Source organism: Nerophis lumbriciformis, linkage group LG14 (assembly GCF_033978685.3).
Source record: "Nerophis lumbriciformis linkage group LG14, RoL_Nlum_v2.1, whole genome shotgun sequence".
Classification (NCBI taxonomy): domain Eukaryota; kingdom Metazoa; phylum Chordata; class Actinopteri; order Syngnathiformes; family Syngnathidae; genus Nerophis; species Nerophis lumbriciformis.
The window spans coordinates 278,589-295,277 of NC_084561.2; the positions used below are offsets into that span (position 1 = coordinate 278,589).

Genomic DNA, 16,689 nt, shown 5'->3' on the forward strand with positions numbered 1-16,689 from the left:
CTTGATAATAACAAGTTACTTCTAAAAAAGAAATATGATAACGAGTTAGTGTTTTGAACGACTCTTTAAACGGAACACTTCCTCCCTTCAAAGAGCCACCAACCTTCATCTGTATTTGCACGAAACCCAGCTACGGAAGCAAGATGATTCTCGTCCAAAACTTCCGGTTACAGCATCCACTTCCGGGAACATTTCTAAATAATTCTACAGCAATCAATCCATGAGAGGAATCCTTTTATGCCATAAAAATGAAACGGTATTCATCGAATGATACTGAAATAAGTCAGTCGGAAACAAATAATACATTGTAATATATTCCGGTGTACATGTGGCTGTCGTGGAGAGGGTGAACTCTCTTGTCGTGTTGCTTTCAAGTGACTCTCTGACGACTGTACTGTACCGGAGATGCCAAAATGGCTGCAAGTAATTACTTCGGCTTCACCCACGCCGCCGGCCCGCAGTACAGGTAATTCCAGCGATATGCGGTTGTGTACGCCCGGCTAAAAACACGCATCACAGTGACAGGTCGTCGTTGGGGTTTCAGAGAGTCGTTTTGTCGCCCTTTTCCATCCACGCGGCTTGGGCTGACACCAAGCTAACTTTAGCCCGCGCTAGCTAGCCGCGTTAGCTTTCTGTTTGACTCGATGGAAGGTTCCGTCAAATCTCTTTAAATGTCAACTTGCAAGCAAACTGCGTGTGTGCAGCCTGTCGTGACGCAGCTGGAAAAAGCGGCTTGTTTTTTTTTTGGGTTAAAGTGTCGAGCTAACTGGTGAAATGTGACATGACTTCACCTTTAAGTGCAGTAAAAAGGTGCATCGCCACTTCACTACATCAACACTTTACAGCACAGGACACATCAATCTTTATTAACATGACTATTTACCTTGTAGATTGTTACATCAAAACTATGAATGAACACATGTGGAGTTATGTACTTCAGTGTTTTTCAACCACTGTGCCGCGGCACACTAGTGTGCCGTCAGATACAGTCTTAAATTCACCTATACAGGTAAAAGCCAGTAAATTAGAATATTTTGAAAAACTTGATTTATTTCAGTAATTGCATTCAAAAGGTGTAACTTGTACATTATATTTATTCATTGCACACAGACTGATGCATTCAAATGTTTATTTCATTTAATTTTGATGATTTGAAGTGGCAACAAATGAAAATCCAAAATTCCGTGTGTCACAAAATTAGAATATTACTTAAGGCTAATACAAAAAAGGGATTTTTTTAGAAATGTTGGCCAACTGAAAAGTATGAAAATGAAAAATATGAGCATGTACAATACTCAATACTTGGTTGGAGCTCCTTTTGCCTCAATTACTGCGTTAATGCGGCGTGGCATGGAGTCGATGAGTTTCTGGCACTGCTCAGGTGTTATGAGAGCCCAGGTTGCTCTGATAGTGGCCTTCAACTCTTCTGCGTTTTTGGGTCTGGCATTCTGCATCTTCCTTTTCACAATACCCCACAGATTTTCTATGGGGCTAAGGTCAGGGGAGTTGGCGGGCCAATTTAGAACAGAAATACCATGGTCCGTAAACCAGGCACGGGTAGATTTTGCGCTGTGTGCGGGCGCCAAGTCCTGTTGGAACTTGAAATCTCCATCTCCATAGAGCAGGTCAGCAGCAGGAAGCATGAAGTGCTCTAAAACTTGCTGGTAGACGGCTGCGTTGACCCTGGATCTCAGGAAACAGAGTGGACCGACACCAGCAGATGACATGGCACCCCAAACCATCACCCAACCATGCAAATTTTGCATTTCCTTTGGAAATCGAGGTCCCAGAGTCTGGAGGAAGACAGGAGAGGCACAGGATCCACGTTGCCTGAAGTCTAGTGTAAAGTTTCCACCATCAGTGATGGTTTGGGGTGCCATGTCATCTGCTGGTGTCGGTCCACTCTGTTTCCTGAGATCCAGGGTCAACGCAGCCGTCTACCAGCAAGTTTTAGAGCACTTCATGCTTCCTGCTGCTGACCTGCTCTATGGAGATGGAGATTTCAAGTTCCAACAGGACTTGGCGCCTGCACACAGCGCAAAATCTACCCGTGCCTGGTTTACGGACCATGGTATTTCTGTTCTAAATTGGCCCGCCAACTCCCCTGACCTTAGCCCCATAGAAAATCTGTGGGGTATTGTGAAAAGGAAGATGCAGAATGCCAGACCCAAAAACGCAGAAGAGTTGAAGGCCACTATCAGAGCAACCTGGGCTCTCATAACACCTGAGCAGTGCCAGAAACTCATCGACTCCATGCCACGCCGCATTAACGCAGTAATTGAGGCAAAAGGAGCTCCAACCAAGTATTGAGTATTGTACATGCTCATATTTTTCATTTTCATACTTTTCAGTTGGCCAACATTTCTAAAAATCCCTTTTTTGTATTAGCCTTAAGTAATATTCTAATTTTGTGACACACGGAATTTAGGATTTTCATTTGTTGCCACTTCAAATCATCAAAATTAAATGAAATAAACATTTGAATGCATCAGTCTGTGTGCAATGAATAAATATAATGTACAAGTTACACCTTTTGAATGCAATTACTGAAATAAATCAAGTTTTTCAAAATATTCTAATTTACTGGCTTTTACCTGTAGGGCAGGGCCGACATCCGGGCAACTGAGCTACATACGGGTTCTTCGAGCCATAGCAACCTGACTGGCGTTGAAAACAAACCGTCGCCATTACTCTTTAACCTGTCGACCTGCGCTGATTAAACCCGTCATTCTGCCTCCAAAATGCCAAAAAACAGTGTTGTTTTTGGTTGTGCAAACCACAACTGGAAACAGGGAAAACAAAGGTCGTATTTTGTTCTGCCAAAGCGTGCTAAAAGCCCACAGAGACGAGACAAATGGCTCGCAGCTTTACACCGGGAAAACGAGGACGGTTCTCACTGAAGTCCCCCAAAATCCCGGATCGTGTGTTCGGATCACTTCGTTTCTGGTAAATATAAGAAACAAAAATCCACCTTCTTAACCACAACTTGGCTATACCGTCCATGCTAATGTTGAACCCGTTGAATTTTTACTGAATAACGTTCAACAGCTGAAGTTGTTGTTGTTGCACAACAATAACATACGGTATAAAGGCTATTTTCGAAAACCGGTTTCATTTAAATTTGCACTTAACGGTTGGGTTTTTAAAAACCAATAAACCCTATAATTTTCATGTTGCCATTTAAACAACTTTTCAAGACAGTCGTAAAATGCTGTCTGCAAGTCTCCTTTGTTGTAATCAAACATTACTTGTAGTTGTAGCCCTCAAATCTCTCAATATTTGTTCTGCCAAAGCGTGCTAAAAGCCCCACAGAGACGAGACAAATGGCTCGCAGCTTTACACCGGGAAAACGAGGACGGTTCTCACTGGAGTCCCCCAAAATCCCGGGTCGTGTGTTTGGATCACTTCGTTTCTGGTAAATATAAGGAACAAAAATCCACCTTCTTAACCACAACTTGGCTATACCATCTGCTGGAAGGCGGTAAGGGCAGTCGTTTAATCCAACTACAGAACATTTTAACTCGTATCTTAACCTAGCCTCACTGGAAAGACTATTTACATAATCATACGCCACGTCACTTCCGCCTCCCAATCCCCTAGCAACCGGTCGCCATATTGAATTCGTTGAAAACAAACCAGCTCACAGCGAACACAGCATTGACAGAAAAGGCATTTAACGAGGTTTCACGGCATTTTAAACTGTTCTAAAAACGTTGAAAGTTTTCCACTTGTATCGCTAGCAACGGCATTAGACTTGTGTTTTTTTTGTCCCAACGTGGTCTTTTACATCGCTAATTCCTCCGTGTCCGATCGAAAAATCTTGTCTGCACAAGGTGCAATTCGCGTAGTTTTCACCCTTTTTGGAACGGATAATTATTCCCGGATAGGCTTTTGAATATTCTTCACGGAATGACTGCAGTTTTCTTTTCGGTTTAAGACTCGTATGCGATTTTTCTCCGGCTGATTCCATGATCGTTCGCTCGTTTGGAAACAATGGCAACTGGTGCCTCGTGCTTGGCAGCGGTGCTATAAATAGCCTCGCGCATGGCATTCGGAATGGCTCGATAGGAAGTTACGGGAAGCAGTGTCGATTGTCATTGTTGTTACGCGATTTCGTGAATAAAACTTAAAAAAAATATTTTTTTTTTAATTAATGAAAAACCGTATTTTTTATCACTGCAACCGTAACCCGGAATAGGTTGATGAATACCGTACTAATTACGGGAAAACCGGAGTAGTTGGCAGGTATGATGCAGTGGAAAAATGGCCGTGCGCGACCCGAGGGTCCCTGGTTCAATCCCCACCTAGTACCAACCTCGTCATGTCCGTTGTGTCCTGAGCAAGACACTTCACCCTTGCTCCTGATGGGTGCTGGTTAGCGCCTTGCATGGCAGCTCCCTCCATCAGTGTGTGAATGTGTGTGTGAATGGGTAAATGTGGAAGTAGTGTCAAAGCGCTTTGAGTACCTTGAAGGTAGAAAAGCGCTATACAAGTACAACCCATTTATTTATAAAGGCTATTTCCAGTAATTCAGCAAATAATAAATCATAATACTGAACTGAATTTGAATGAGCTCTCTACAGATATAATAAATATACAGATACTAGTAGCCACCGTGTCATCCTTATTATCATTTATCAACATACCTTGGGTGATTTAACAATTTTTATGTGATTTATTCGTTATATAACAACCGAAGCTAACAACCGACCTGGTGCGCTTGTGAGGTAGACATAAAGATTTCCAAATTCCATGTCCGGATTGTGTAGGATTTTCAGTCCACGCATCTGCTGGAAGGCGGTAAGGGCAGTCGTTTAATCCAACTACAGAACATTTTAACTCGTATCTTAACCTAGCCTCACTGGAAAGACTATTTACATAATCATACGCCATTTAGAACAGTTTAAAATGCCGTGAAACCTCGTTAAATGCCTTTTCTGTCAATGCTGTGTGCGCTGTGAGCTGGTTTGTTTTCAACGAATTCAATATGGCGACCGGTTGCTAGGGGATTGGCAGGCGGAAGTGACGTAGGTCCGCCCTCGCCTATTTGGGTTAAAAATACTTTTTGCAAACCAGTAATTATAGTCTGCAAATGATGTGTTGTTGTTGAGTGTCGGTGCTGTCTAAATTTAGCTCAGCGGAGTAACCGTGTAATACTCTTCCATATCAGTAGGTGGCAGCCGGTAGCTAATTGCTTTGTAGATGTCGGAAACAGCGGGAGGCAGTGTGCAGGTAAAAAGGTATCTTAATGATTAAACCACAAATAAAGAAAAGATGAGTGTAGGGGTGTAACGGTACGTGTATTTGTATTGAACCGTTTCAGTTCGGTTCGGAGGTGTACCGAACGAGTTTCCACACGGACATATTAAGTAGCGTGTAAACAATGCACACCGAGGCACAACACACGGCATGCTAGCAGCTAACGAGCTACGATACACTGACCATACGTCCTCTTTTCACCGGACATGTCCTCTTTTGCGGCGCTGTCAGGGCGGAGTTTCTTAAATGCCTCAAATGTCTGGCATTTTGAGTTAGGGTTGCGTGTATTTTCAATGTACGTTCAGGGTTAAGAAGGGGTTAAAAACAAAACAAATTGCGCGCAGCAGTATTGGTGAGGGAGGGGCAGAGACAGAGAGAGAGAGAGAGTTATGATAAACGCGCATGCGTCGGCAGGCTCTGCTTTTTATCCATAGATTTATCACATTTAATTTTTTATTATCTATAACAGGGGTGTCAAAAGTGTGCCCCGGAGGCCATTTGCGGCCCACCGCTAATGTTTTAAAGGCCCACGGCACATTCTAAAAATACTATTAAAATAAACAAAAACATAACAAAAGTGAAATAATAAAGGTTAAATGTAATTTAGAAAAAGTTGCAATGTTGACTAATAAAACAAAGATGTTTTTTTTTTCTTTCAAACTGTCATTGCTCAAAACATAATATTGAATCAAAATCAATGTTATTATGAATTATTGACCTATCCAAGGTTCCCATTACTTCACATCAAATATTACACTAAGAAAAATATTGTTGGTGGAAGATTTTGCAACTTTGGTTAATAAATAACCCAAAAATGTATATTTTGTTGTTTTCTTACTGTACCGAAAATGAACCGAACCGTGACCTCTAAACCGAGGTACGTACCGAACCGCAATTTGTGTGTACCGTTACACCCCTAGGTGAGTGCTGCTAAGAAAAGGCATTGAAGCTTAGGGAAGGCTATGCAGAACGAAACTAAAACTGAACTGGCTACAGAGTCAACAAAAACAGAATGCTGGACGACAGCAAAGACTTACTGCGTAGCAAAGACGGCGTCCACAATGTACATCCGAACATGACGTGACAATCAACAATGTCCACACAAAGAAGGATAAAAACAACTGAAATATTCTTGATTGCTAAAACTAACAAACAAACATTGTTGAGAAGAAATGTGCGTGTATGTGAGGTAGCAAATGTAAAAAAGGCTGGGATCCATTATATATGCCTTTATTGTTTTAGCCATGTAATCCATTCATGACCAAAATCAAAAATCATTACAGACATACAGTATTTCCCTCCTGATGTTGACTGAGCTGACCCATCTGTCCTCCTCAGCACCGCAGTTCCTCCCCCAGCCTACTCGCACCCTTCCACGGCCGCCTACAGCGTCCAGCAGGCTGCAGCGGTGCCTCATGCCGTGACCGCCTCCTACTCTCCGGCCACGGTCCAGGCGGCCCAGGCGGTCGTCACCTCTCCTTACGCCGCCTATCAGAGCCACCAGCCGCCGCCAGACTACGCCTACAGGCCGCCGGACCCCCCTGCACCTCCGCAACCGACCACCACCCCACAAACGTATCAGGTGTACTCCGACGCGGTGAGAAATCCTCTCGTCGTCTGTGTTATGTCTTGACATTCACGGTTGCACCCAAAATTATTCAACCCTGTAATTGTACACAAGTTCATAAGCTCGCAGTAATTGTTGTGATGAACTGACAAAACAACGCTAGTAGGCTATCTTTTTTAGCAAATTTTATAGGTGTACACCTTAGCAGCAAATATTTTGTTACTTGACGAATGCTACCTGTTAGCATGTTAACGCTAGTAGGCTATCTTTTTTAGCAAATTTTATAGGTGTTTTACCTCAGCGTCAAATATTCTGTTACTTGACAAATGCTATCTGTTAGCATGCTAATGCTAGTAGGCTATCTTTTTTAGCATATTTTATAGGTGTACACCTTAGCAGCAAATATTTTGTTACTTGACGAATGCTACCTGTTAGCATGTTAACGCTAGTAGGCTATCTTTTTTAGCAAATTTTATAGGTGTTTTACCTCAGCGTCAAATATTCTGTTACTTGACAAATGCTATCTGTTAGCATGCTAATGCTAGTAGGCTATCTTTTTTAGCATATTTTATAGGTGTACACCTTAGCAGCAAATATTTTGTTACTTGACGAATGCTACCTGTTAGCATGTTAACGCTAGTAGGCTATCTTTTTTAGCAAATTTTATAGGTGTTTTACCTCAGCGTCAAATATTCTGTTACTTGACAAATGCTATCTGTTAGCATGCTAATGCTAGTAGGCTATCTTTTTTAGCATATTTTATAGGTGTACACCTTAGCAGCAAATATTTTGTTACTTGACAAATGCTACCTGTTAGCATGTTAACGCTAGTAGGCTATCTTTTTTGGCAAATTTTATAGGTGTTATACCTCAGCGTCAAATATTCTGTTACTTGACAAATGTTACCTGTTAGCATGCTAATGCTATCTTTTTTAACACATTTTTAGGTATACATCTCAGCATCAAATATTTTAATACTCGATGAATGCACTCTGTTAGCATGCTAACGCTAGTAGGCTATCTTTTTTAGCAAATTTTATAGGTGTTATACCTCGGCGTCAAATATTCTGTTACTTGACAAATGTTACCTGTTAGCATGCTAATGCTATCTTTTTTAACACATTTTTTAGGTATACATCTCAGCATCAAATATTTTAATACTCGATGAATGCACCCTGTTAGCATGCTAACGTTAGTAGGCTATCTTTTTTAACAAATTTTGCAGGTATACGCCTTAACGTCAAATATTTTGTCACTTGACAAATGCTATCTGTTAGCATGCTAATGCTAGTAGGCTATCTTTTTTTAGCATATTTTATAGGTGTACACCTTAGCAGCAAATATTTTGTTACTTGACGAATGCTACATGTTAGCATGTTAACGCTGGTTGGCTATCTTTTTCAGCAAATTTTATAGGTGTACACCTCATTGTCAAATATTTTGTTGCTTGACGAATGCTACCTGTTAGCATGCTAACCGTTAGTAGGCTATGTTTTCTACCAAATTTTGCTGGTACACGCTTTAACGTCAATTATTTTGTTCCTTGACGAATGCTACCTGTTAGCATGCTAATGCTAGTAGGCTAGCTTTTGTCCCAAATCTTAGAGGTATACACCTTAACGTCAAATATTCTGTTACTTGACAAATGTTACCTGTTAGCATGCTAATGCTATCTTTTTTAACACATTTTTTAGGTATACATCTCAGCATCAAATATTTTAATACTCAATGAATGCACCCTGTTAGCATGCTAACGCGAGTAGGCTATCTTTTTTAGCAAATGTTATGGGTGTTATACCTCAGCGTCAAATATTCTGTTACTTGACAAATGTTACCTGTTAGCATGCTAATGCTATCTTTTTTAACACATTTTTAGGTATACATCTCAGCATCAAATATTTTAATACTCGATGAATGCACCCTGTTAGCATGCTAACGCTAGTAGGCTATCTTTTTTAGCAAATTTTATAGGTGTTATACCTCAGCGTCAACTATTCTGTTACTTGACAAATGTTACCTGTTAGCATGCTAATGCTATCTTTTTTAACACATTTTTAGGTATACATCTCAGCATCAAATATTTTAATACTCGATGAATGCACTCTGTTAGCATGCTAACGCTAGTAGGCTATCTTTTTTAGCAAATTTTATAGGTGTTATACCTCAGCGTCAAATATTCTGTTACTTGACAAATGTTACCTGTTAGCATGCTAATGCTATCTTTTTTAACACATTTTTAGGTATACATCTCAGCATCAAATATTTTAATACTCGATGAATGCACCCTGTTAGCATGCTAATGTTAGTAGGCTATCTTTTTTAACAAATTTTGCAGGTATACGCCTCAACGTCAAATATTTTGTCACTTGACAAATGCTATCTGTTAGCATGCTAATGCTAGTAGGCTATCTTTTTTAGCATATTTTATAGGTGTACACCTTAGCAGCAAATATTTTGTTACATGACGAATGCTACATGTTAGCATGTTAACGCTGGTTGGCTATCTTTTTCAGCAAATTTTATAGGTGTACACCTCATTGTCAAATATTTTGTTACTTGACGAATGCTACCTGTTAGCATGCTAACCGTTAGTAGGCTATCTTTTCTACCAAATTTTGCTGGTATACGCCTCAACGTCAAATATTTTGTCACTTGACAAATCCTATCTGTTAGCACGCTAATGCTAGTAGGCTATCTTTTTTAGCATATTTTATAGGTGTACACCTTAGCAGCAAATATTTTGTTACTTGACGAATGCTACATGTTAGCATGCTAATGCTATCTTTTTTAACACATTTTTTAGGTATACATCAAATATTTTAATACTCGATGAATGCACCCTGTTAGCATGCTAACGCTAGTAGGCTATCTTTTTTAGCAAATTTTATAGGTGTTACACCTCAGCGTCAAATATTCTGTTACTTGACAAATGTTACCTGTTAGCATGCTAATGCTATCTTTTTTAACACATTTTTTAGGTATACATCTCAGCATCAAATATTTTGATACTCGATGAATGCACCCTGTTAGCATGCTAACGTTAGTAGGCTATCTTTTTTAACAAATTTTGCAGGTATACGCCTCAACGTCAAATATTTTGTCACTTGACAAATGCTATCTGTTAGCATGCTAATGCTAGTAGGCTATCTTTTTTAGCATATTTTATAGGTGTACACCTTAGCAGCAAATATTTTGTTACATGACGAATGCTACATGTTAGCATGTTAACGCTGGTTGGCTATCTTTTTCAGCAAATTTTATAGGTGTACACCTCATTGTCAAATATTTTGTTACTTGACGAATGCTACCTGTTAGCATGCTAACCGTTAGTAGGCTATCTTTTCTACCAAATTTTGCTGGTATACGCCTCAACGTCAAATATTTTGTCACTTGACAAATCCTATCTGTTAGCACGCTAATGCTAGTAGGCTATCTTTTTTAGCATATTTTATAGGTGTACACCTTAGCAGCAAATATTTTGTTACTTGACGAATGCTACATGTTAGCATGCTAATGCTATCTTTTTTAACACATTTTTTAGGTATACATCAAATATTTTAATACTCGATGAATGCACCCTGTTAGCATGCTAACGCTAGTAGGCTATCTTTTTTAGCAAATTTTATAGGTGTTACACCTCAGCGTCAAATATTCTGTTACTTGACAAATGTTACCTGTTAGCATGCTAATGCTATCTTTTTTAACACATTTTTAGGTATACATCTCAGCATCAAATATTTTGATACTCGATGAATGCACCCTGTTAGCATGCTAACGTTAGTAGGCTATCTTTTTTAACAAATTTTGCAGGTATACGCCTCAACGTCAAATATTTTGTCACTTGACAAATGCTATCTGTTAGCATGCTAATGCTAGTAGGCTATCTTTTTTAGCATATTTTATAGGTGTACACCTTAGCAGCAAATATTTTGTTACTTGACGAATGCTACATGTTAGCATGTTAATGCTGGTTGACTATCTTTTTCAGCAAATTTTATAGGTGTACACCTCATTGTCAAATATTTTGTTACTTGACGAATGTTACCTGTTAGCATACTAACGTTAGTAGGCTATCTTTTTTAACACATTTTGCAGGTATACGCCTCAACGTCAAATATTTTGTCACTTGACAAATGCTATCTGTTAGCATGCTAATGCTAGTAGGCTATCTTTTTTTTAGCATATTTTATAGGTGTACACCTTAGCAGCAAATATTTTGTTACTTGACGAATGCTACATGTTAGCATGTTAACGCTGGTTGGCTATCTTTTTCAGCAAATTTTATAGGTGTACACCTCATTGTCAAATATTTTGTTACTTGACGAATGCTACCTGTTAGCATGCTAACCGTTAGTAGGCTATGTTTTCTACCAAATTTTGCTGGTACACGCTTTAACGTCAAATATTTTGTTCCTTGACGAATGCTACCTGTTAGCATGCTAATGCTAGTAGGCTAGCTTTTGTCCCAAATCTTAGAGGTATACACCTTAACGTCAAATATTCTGTTACTTGACAAATGTTACCTGTTAGCATGCTAATGCTATCTTTTTTAACACATTTTTTAGGTATACATCTCAGCATCAAATATTTTAATACTCAATGAATGCACCCTGTTAGCATGCTAACGCGAGTAGGCTATCTTTTTTAGCAAATGTTATGGGTGTTATACCTCAGCGTCAAATATTCTGTTACTTGACAAATGTTACCTGTTAGCATGCTAATGCTATCTTTTTTAACACATTTTTTAGGTATACATCTCAGCATCAAATATTTTAGTACTCGATGAATGCACCCTGTTAGCATGCTAACGCTAGTAGGCTATCTTTTTTAGCAAATTTTATAGGTGTTATACCTCAGCGTCAAATATTCTGTTACTTGACAAATGTTACCTGTTAGCATGCTAATGCTATCTTTTTTAACACATTTTTTAGGTATACATCTCAGCATCAAATATTTTAATACTCGATGAATGCACCCTGTTAGCATGCTAACGCTAGTAGGCTATCTTTTTTTAGCAAATTTTATAGGTGTTATACCTCAGCGTCAAATATTCTGTTACTTGACAAATGTTACCTGTTAGCATGCTAATGCTATCTTTTTTAACACATTTTTAGGTATACATCTCAGCATCAAATATTTTAATACTCGATGAATGCACCCTGTTAGCATGCTAACGTTAGTAGGCTATCTTTTTTAACAAATTTTGCAGGTATACGCCTCAACGTCAAATATTTTGTCACTTGACAAATGCTATCTGTTAGCATGCTATTGCTAGTAGGCTATCTTTTTTTAGCATATTTTATAGGTGTACACCTTAGCAGCAAATATTTTGTTACTTGACGAATGCTACATGTTAGCATGTTAACGCTGGTTGGCTATCTTTTTCAGCAAATTTTATAGGTGTACACCTCATTGTCAAATATTTTGTTACTTGACGAATGCTACCTGTTAGCATGCTAACCGTTAGTAGGCTATGTTTTCTACCAAATTTTGCTGGTACACGCTTTAACGTCAAATATTTTGTTCCTTGACGAATGCTACCTGTTAGCATGCTAATGCTAGTAGGCTAGCTTTTGTCCCAAATCTTAGAGGTATACACCTTAACGTCAAATATTCTGTTACTTGACAAATGTTACCTGTTAGCATGCTAATGCTATCTTTTTTAACACATTTTTTAGGTATACATCTCAGCATCAAATATTTTAATACTCGATGAATGCACCCTGTTAGCATGCTGACGCTAGTAGGCTATCTTTTTTAGCAAATTTTATAGGTGTTATACCTCAGCGTCAAATATTCTGTTACTTGACAAATGTTACCTGTTAGCATGCTAATGCTATCTTTTTTAACACATTTTTTAGGTATACATCTCAGCATCAAATATTTTAATACTCGATGAATGCACCCTGTTAGCATGCTAACGCTAGTAGGCTATCTTTTTTAGCAAATTTTATAGGTGTTATACCTCAGCGTCAAATATTCTGTTACTTGACAAATGTTACCTGTTAGCATGCTAATGCTATCTTTTTTAACACATTTTTAGGTATACATCTCAGCATCAAATATTTTAATACTCGATGAATGCACCCTGTTAGCATGCTAACGCTAGTAGGCTATCTTTTTTAGCAAATTTTATAGGTGTTATACCTCAGCGTCAACTATTCTGTTACTTGACAAATGTCACCTGTTAGCATGCTAATGCTATCTTTTTTAACACATTTTTAGGTATACATCTCAGCATCAAATATTTTAATACTCGATGAATGCACTCTGTTAGCATGCTAACGCTAGTAGGCTATCTTTTTTAGCAAATTTTATAGGTGTTATACCTCAGCGTCAAATATTCTGTTACTTGACAAATGTTACCTGTTAGCATGCTAATGCTATCTTTTTTAACACATTTTTTAGGTATACATCTCAGCATTAAATATTGTAATACTCGATGAATGCACCCTGTTAGCATGCTAACGTTAGTAGGCTATCTTTTTTAACAAATTTTGCAGGTATACGCCTCAACGTCAAATATTTTGTCACTTGACAAATGCTATCTGTTAGCATGCTAATGCTAGTAGGCTATCTTTTTTAGCATATTTTATAGGTGTACACCTTAGCAGCAAATATTTTGTTACTTGTCGAATGTTACATGTTAGCATGTTAACGCTGGTTGGCTATCTTTTTCAGCAAATTTTATAGGTGTACACTTCATTGTCAAATATTTTGTTACTTGACGTATGCTACCTGTTAGCATGCTAACCGTTAGTAGGCTATGTTTTCTACCAAATTTTGCTGGTACACGCTTCAACGTCAAATATTTTGTTACTTGACAAATGCTATCTGTTAGCATGCTAATGCTAGTAGGCTATCTTTTTTAGCATATTTTATAGGTGTACACCTTAGCAGCAAATATTTTGTTACTTGACGAATGCTACATGTTAGCATGTTAACGCTGGTTGGCTATCTTTTTCAGCAAATTTTATAGGTGTACACCTCATTGTCAAATATTTTGTTACTTGACGAATGCTACCTGTTAGCATGCTAACCGTTAGTAGGCTATGTTTTCTACCAAATTTTGCTGGTACACGCTTTAACGTCAAATATTTTGTTCCTTGACGAATGCTACCTGTTAGCATGCTAATGCTAGTAGGCTAGCTTTTGTCCCAAATCTTAGAGGTATACACCTTAACGTCAAATATTCTGTTACTTGACAAATGTTACCTGTTAGCATGCTAATGCTATCTTTTTTAACACATTTTTTAGGTATACATCTCAGCATCAAATATTTTAATACTCGATGAATGCACCCTGTTAGCATGCTAACGCTAGTAGGCTATCTTTTTTTAGCAAATTTTATAGGTGTTATACCTCAGCGTCAAATATTCTGTTACTTGACAAATGTTACCTGTTAGCATGCTAATGCTATCTTTTTTAACACATTTTTAGGTATACATCTCAGCATCAAATATTTTAATACTCGATGAATGCACCCTGTTAGCATGCTAACGCTAGTAGGCTATCTTTTTTAGCAAATTTGATAGGTGTTATACCTCAGCGTCAAATATTCTGTTACTTGACAAATGTTACCTGTTAGCATGCTAATGCTATCTTTTTTAACACATTTTTTAGGTATACATCTCAGCATCAAATATTTTAATACTCGATGAATGCACCCTGTTAGCATGCTAACGCTAGTAGGCTATCTTTTTTAGCAAATTTTATAGGTGTTATACCTCGGCGTCAAATATTCTGTTACTTGACAAATGTTACCTGTTAGCATGCTAATGCTATCTTTTTTAACACATTTTTAGGTATACATCTCAGCATCAAATATTTTAATACTCGATGAATGCACCCTGTTAGCATGCTAACGTTAGTAGGCTATCTTTTTTAACAAATTTTGCAGGTATACGCCTCAACGTCAAATATTTTGTCACTTGACAAATGCTATCTGTTAGCATGCTATTGCTAGTAGGCTATCTTTTTTAGCATATTTTATAGGTGCACACATTTTTAGGTATACATCTCAGCATCAAATATTTTAATACTCGATGAATGCACCCTGTTAGCATGCTAATACTAGTAGGCTATCTTTTTCAGCAAATTTTATAGGTGTTATACCTCAGCGTCAACTATTCTGTTACTTGACAAATGTTACCTGTTACACATTTTTTAGGTATACTTCTCAGCATCAAATATTTTAATACTCGATGAATGCACCCTGTTAGCATGCTAACGTTAGTAGGCTATCTTTTTTAGCAAATTTTATAGGTGTTATATCTCAGCGTCAAATATTCTGTTACTTGACAAATGTTACCTGTTAGCATGCTAATGCTATCTTTTTTAACACAATTTTTAGGTATACATCTCAGCATCAAATATTTTAATACTCGATGAATGCACCCTGTTAGCATGCTAACGCTATAGTAGGCTATCTTTTTTAGCAAATTTTATAGGTGTTATACCTCAGCGTCAATTCTGTTACTTGACAAATGTTACCTGTTAGCATGCTAATGCTATCTTTTTTAACACATTTTTTAGGTATACATCTCAGCATCAAATATTTTAATACTCGATGAATGCACCCTGTTAGCATGCTAACGTTAGTAGGCTATCTTTTTTAACAAATTTTGCAGGTATATGCCTCAACGTCAAATATTTTGTCACTTGACAAATCCTATCTTTTAGCATGCTGATGCTAGTAGGCTATCTTTTTTAGCATATTTTATAGGTGTACACCTTAGCAGCAAATATTTTGTTACTTGACGAATGCTACATGTTAGCATGTTAACGCTGGTTGGCTATCTTTTTCAGCAAATTTTATAGGTGTACACCTCATTGTCAAATATTTTGTTACTTGACGTATGCTACCTGTTAGCATGCTAACCGTTAGTAGGCTGTCTTTTCTACCAAATTTTGCTGGTATACGCCTCAACGTCAAATATTTTGTCACTTGACAAATGCTATCTGTTAGCATGCTAATGCTAGTAGGCTCTCTTTTTAGCAAAATTTATAGGTGTACACCTTAGCAGCAAATATTTTGTTACTTGACAAATGCTACATGTTAGCATGTTAACGCTGGTTGGCTATCTTTTTCAGCAAATTTTATAGGTGTACACCTCATTGTCAAATATTTTGTTACTTGACGTATGCTACCTGTTAGCATGCTAACCGTTAGTAGGCTATCTTTTCTACCAAATTTTGCTGGTACACGCTTCAACGTCAAATATTTTGTTACCTGACGAATGCTACCTGTTAGCATGCCAATGCTAGTAGGCTATATTTTTAGCAAATTTTATAGGTGTAAACCTTAGCAGCAAATATTTTGTTACTTGACGAATGCTACATGTTAGCATGTTAACGCTGGTTGGCTATCTTTTTCAGCAAATTTTATAGGTGTACACCTCATTGTCAAATATTTTGTTACTTGACGAATGTTACCTGTTAGCATGCTAACCGTTAGTAGGCTATGTTTTCTACCAAATTTTGCTGGTACACGCTTCAACGTCAAATATTTTGTTACTTGACGAATGCTACCTGCTAGCATGCTAATGCTAGTAGGCTATATTTTTAGCAAATTTTATAGGTGTAAACCTTAGCAGCAAATATTTTGTTACTTGACGAATGCTACCTGTTAGCATGCTAACACTAGTAGGATATATTTTTTAGCAAATTTCATAGGTATACATCTCATTTTCAAATATTTTGTTACATGACGAATGCTTCCTGTTTGCATGCTAATGCTAGTAGGCTAGCTTTTGTCCCAAATCTTAGAGGTATACACCTTAACGTCAAATATTTTGTTACTTGTGTCAGTTGGCTGATACGTTTGGATGTGTTGAAGCTTGATATTTTTTTCCCCGCTTGAG

The 16,689-nt window shown here is 37.9% G+C and overlaps 1 protein-coding gene across 2 annotated transcripts in view; it reads left to right on the plus strand.

Moving 5' to 3' along the window:
• The first annotated feature begins 351 nt into the window (after positions 1–351).
• zfr2 (zinc finger RNA binding protein 2) overlaps positions 352–16,689 on the plus strand; it is a 69,375-nt gene continuing 53,037 nt past the window's right edge. For both annotated transcript variants that reach the window (XM_061976274.2, XM_061976275.2), the window contains exons 1-2: positions 352–466; positions 6,598–6,856. In XM_061976274.2, coding sequence (XP_061832258.2) covers positions 414–466; positions 6,598–6,856 — 312 coding nt within the window. In that variant the 5' untranslated portion in view covers positions 352–413. The remainder of the gene's footprint in view (positions 467–6,597; positions 6,857–16,689) is intronic.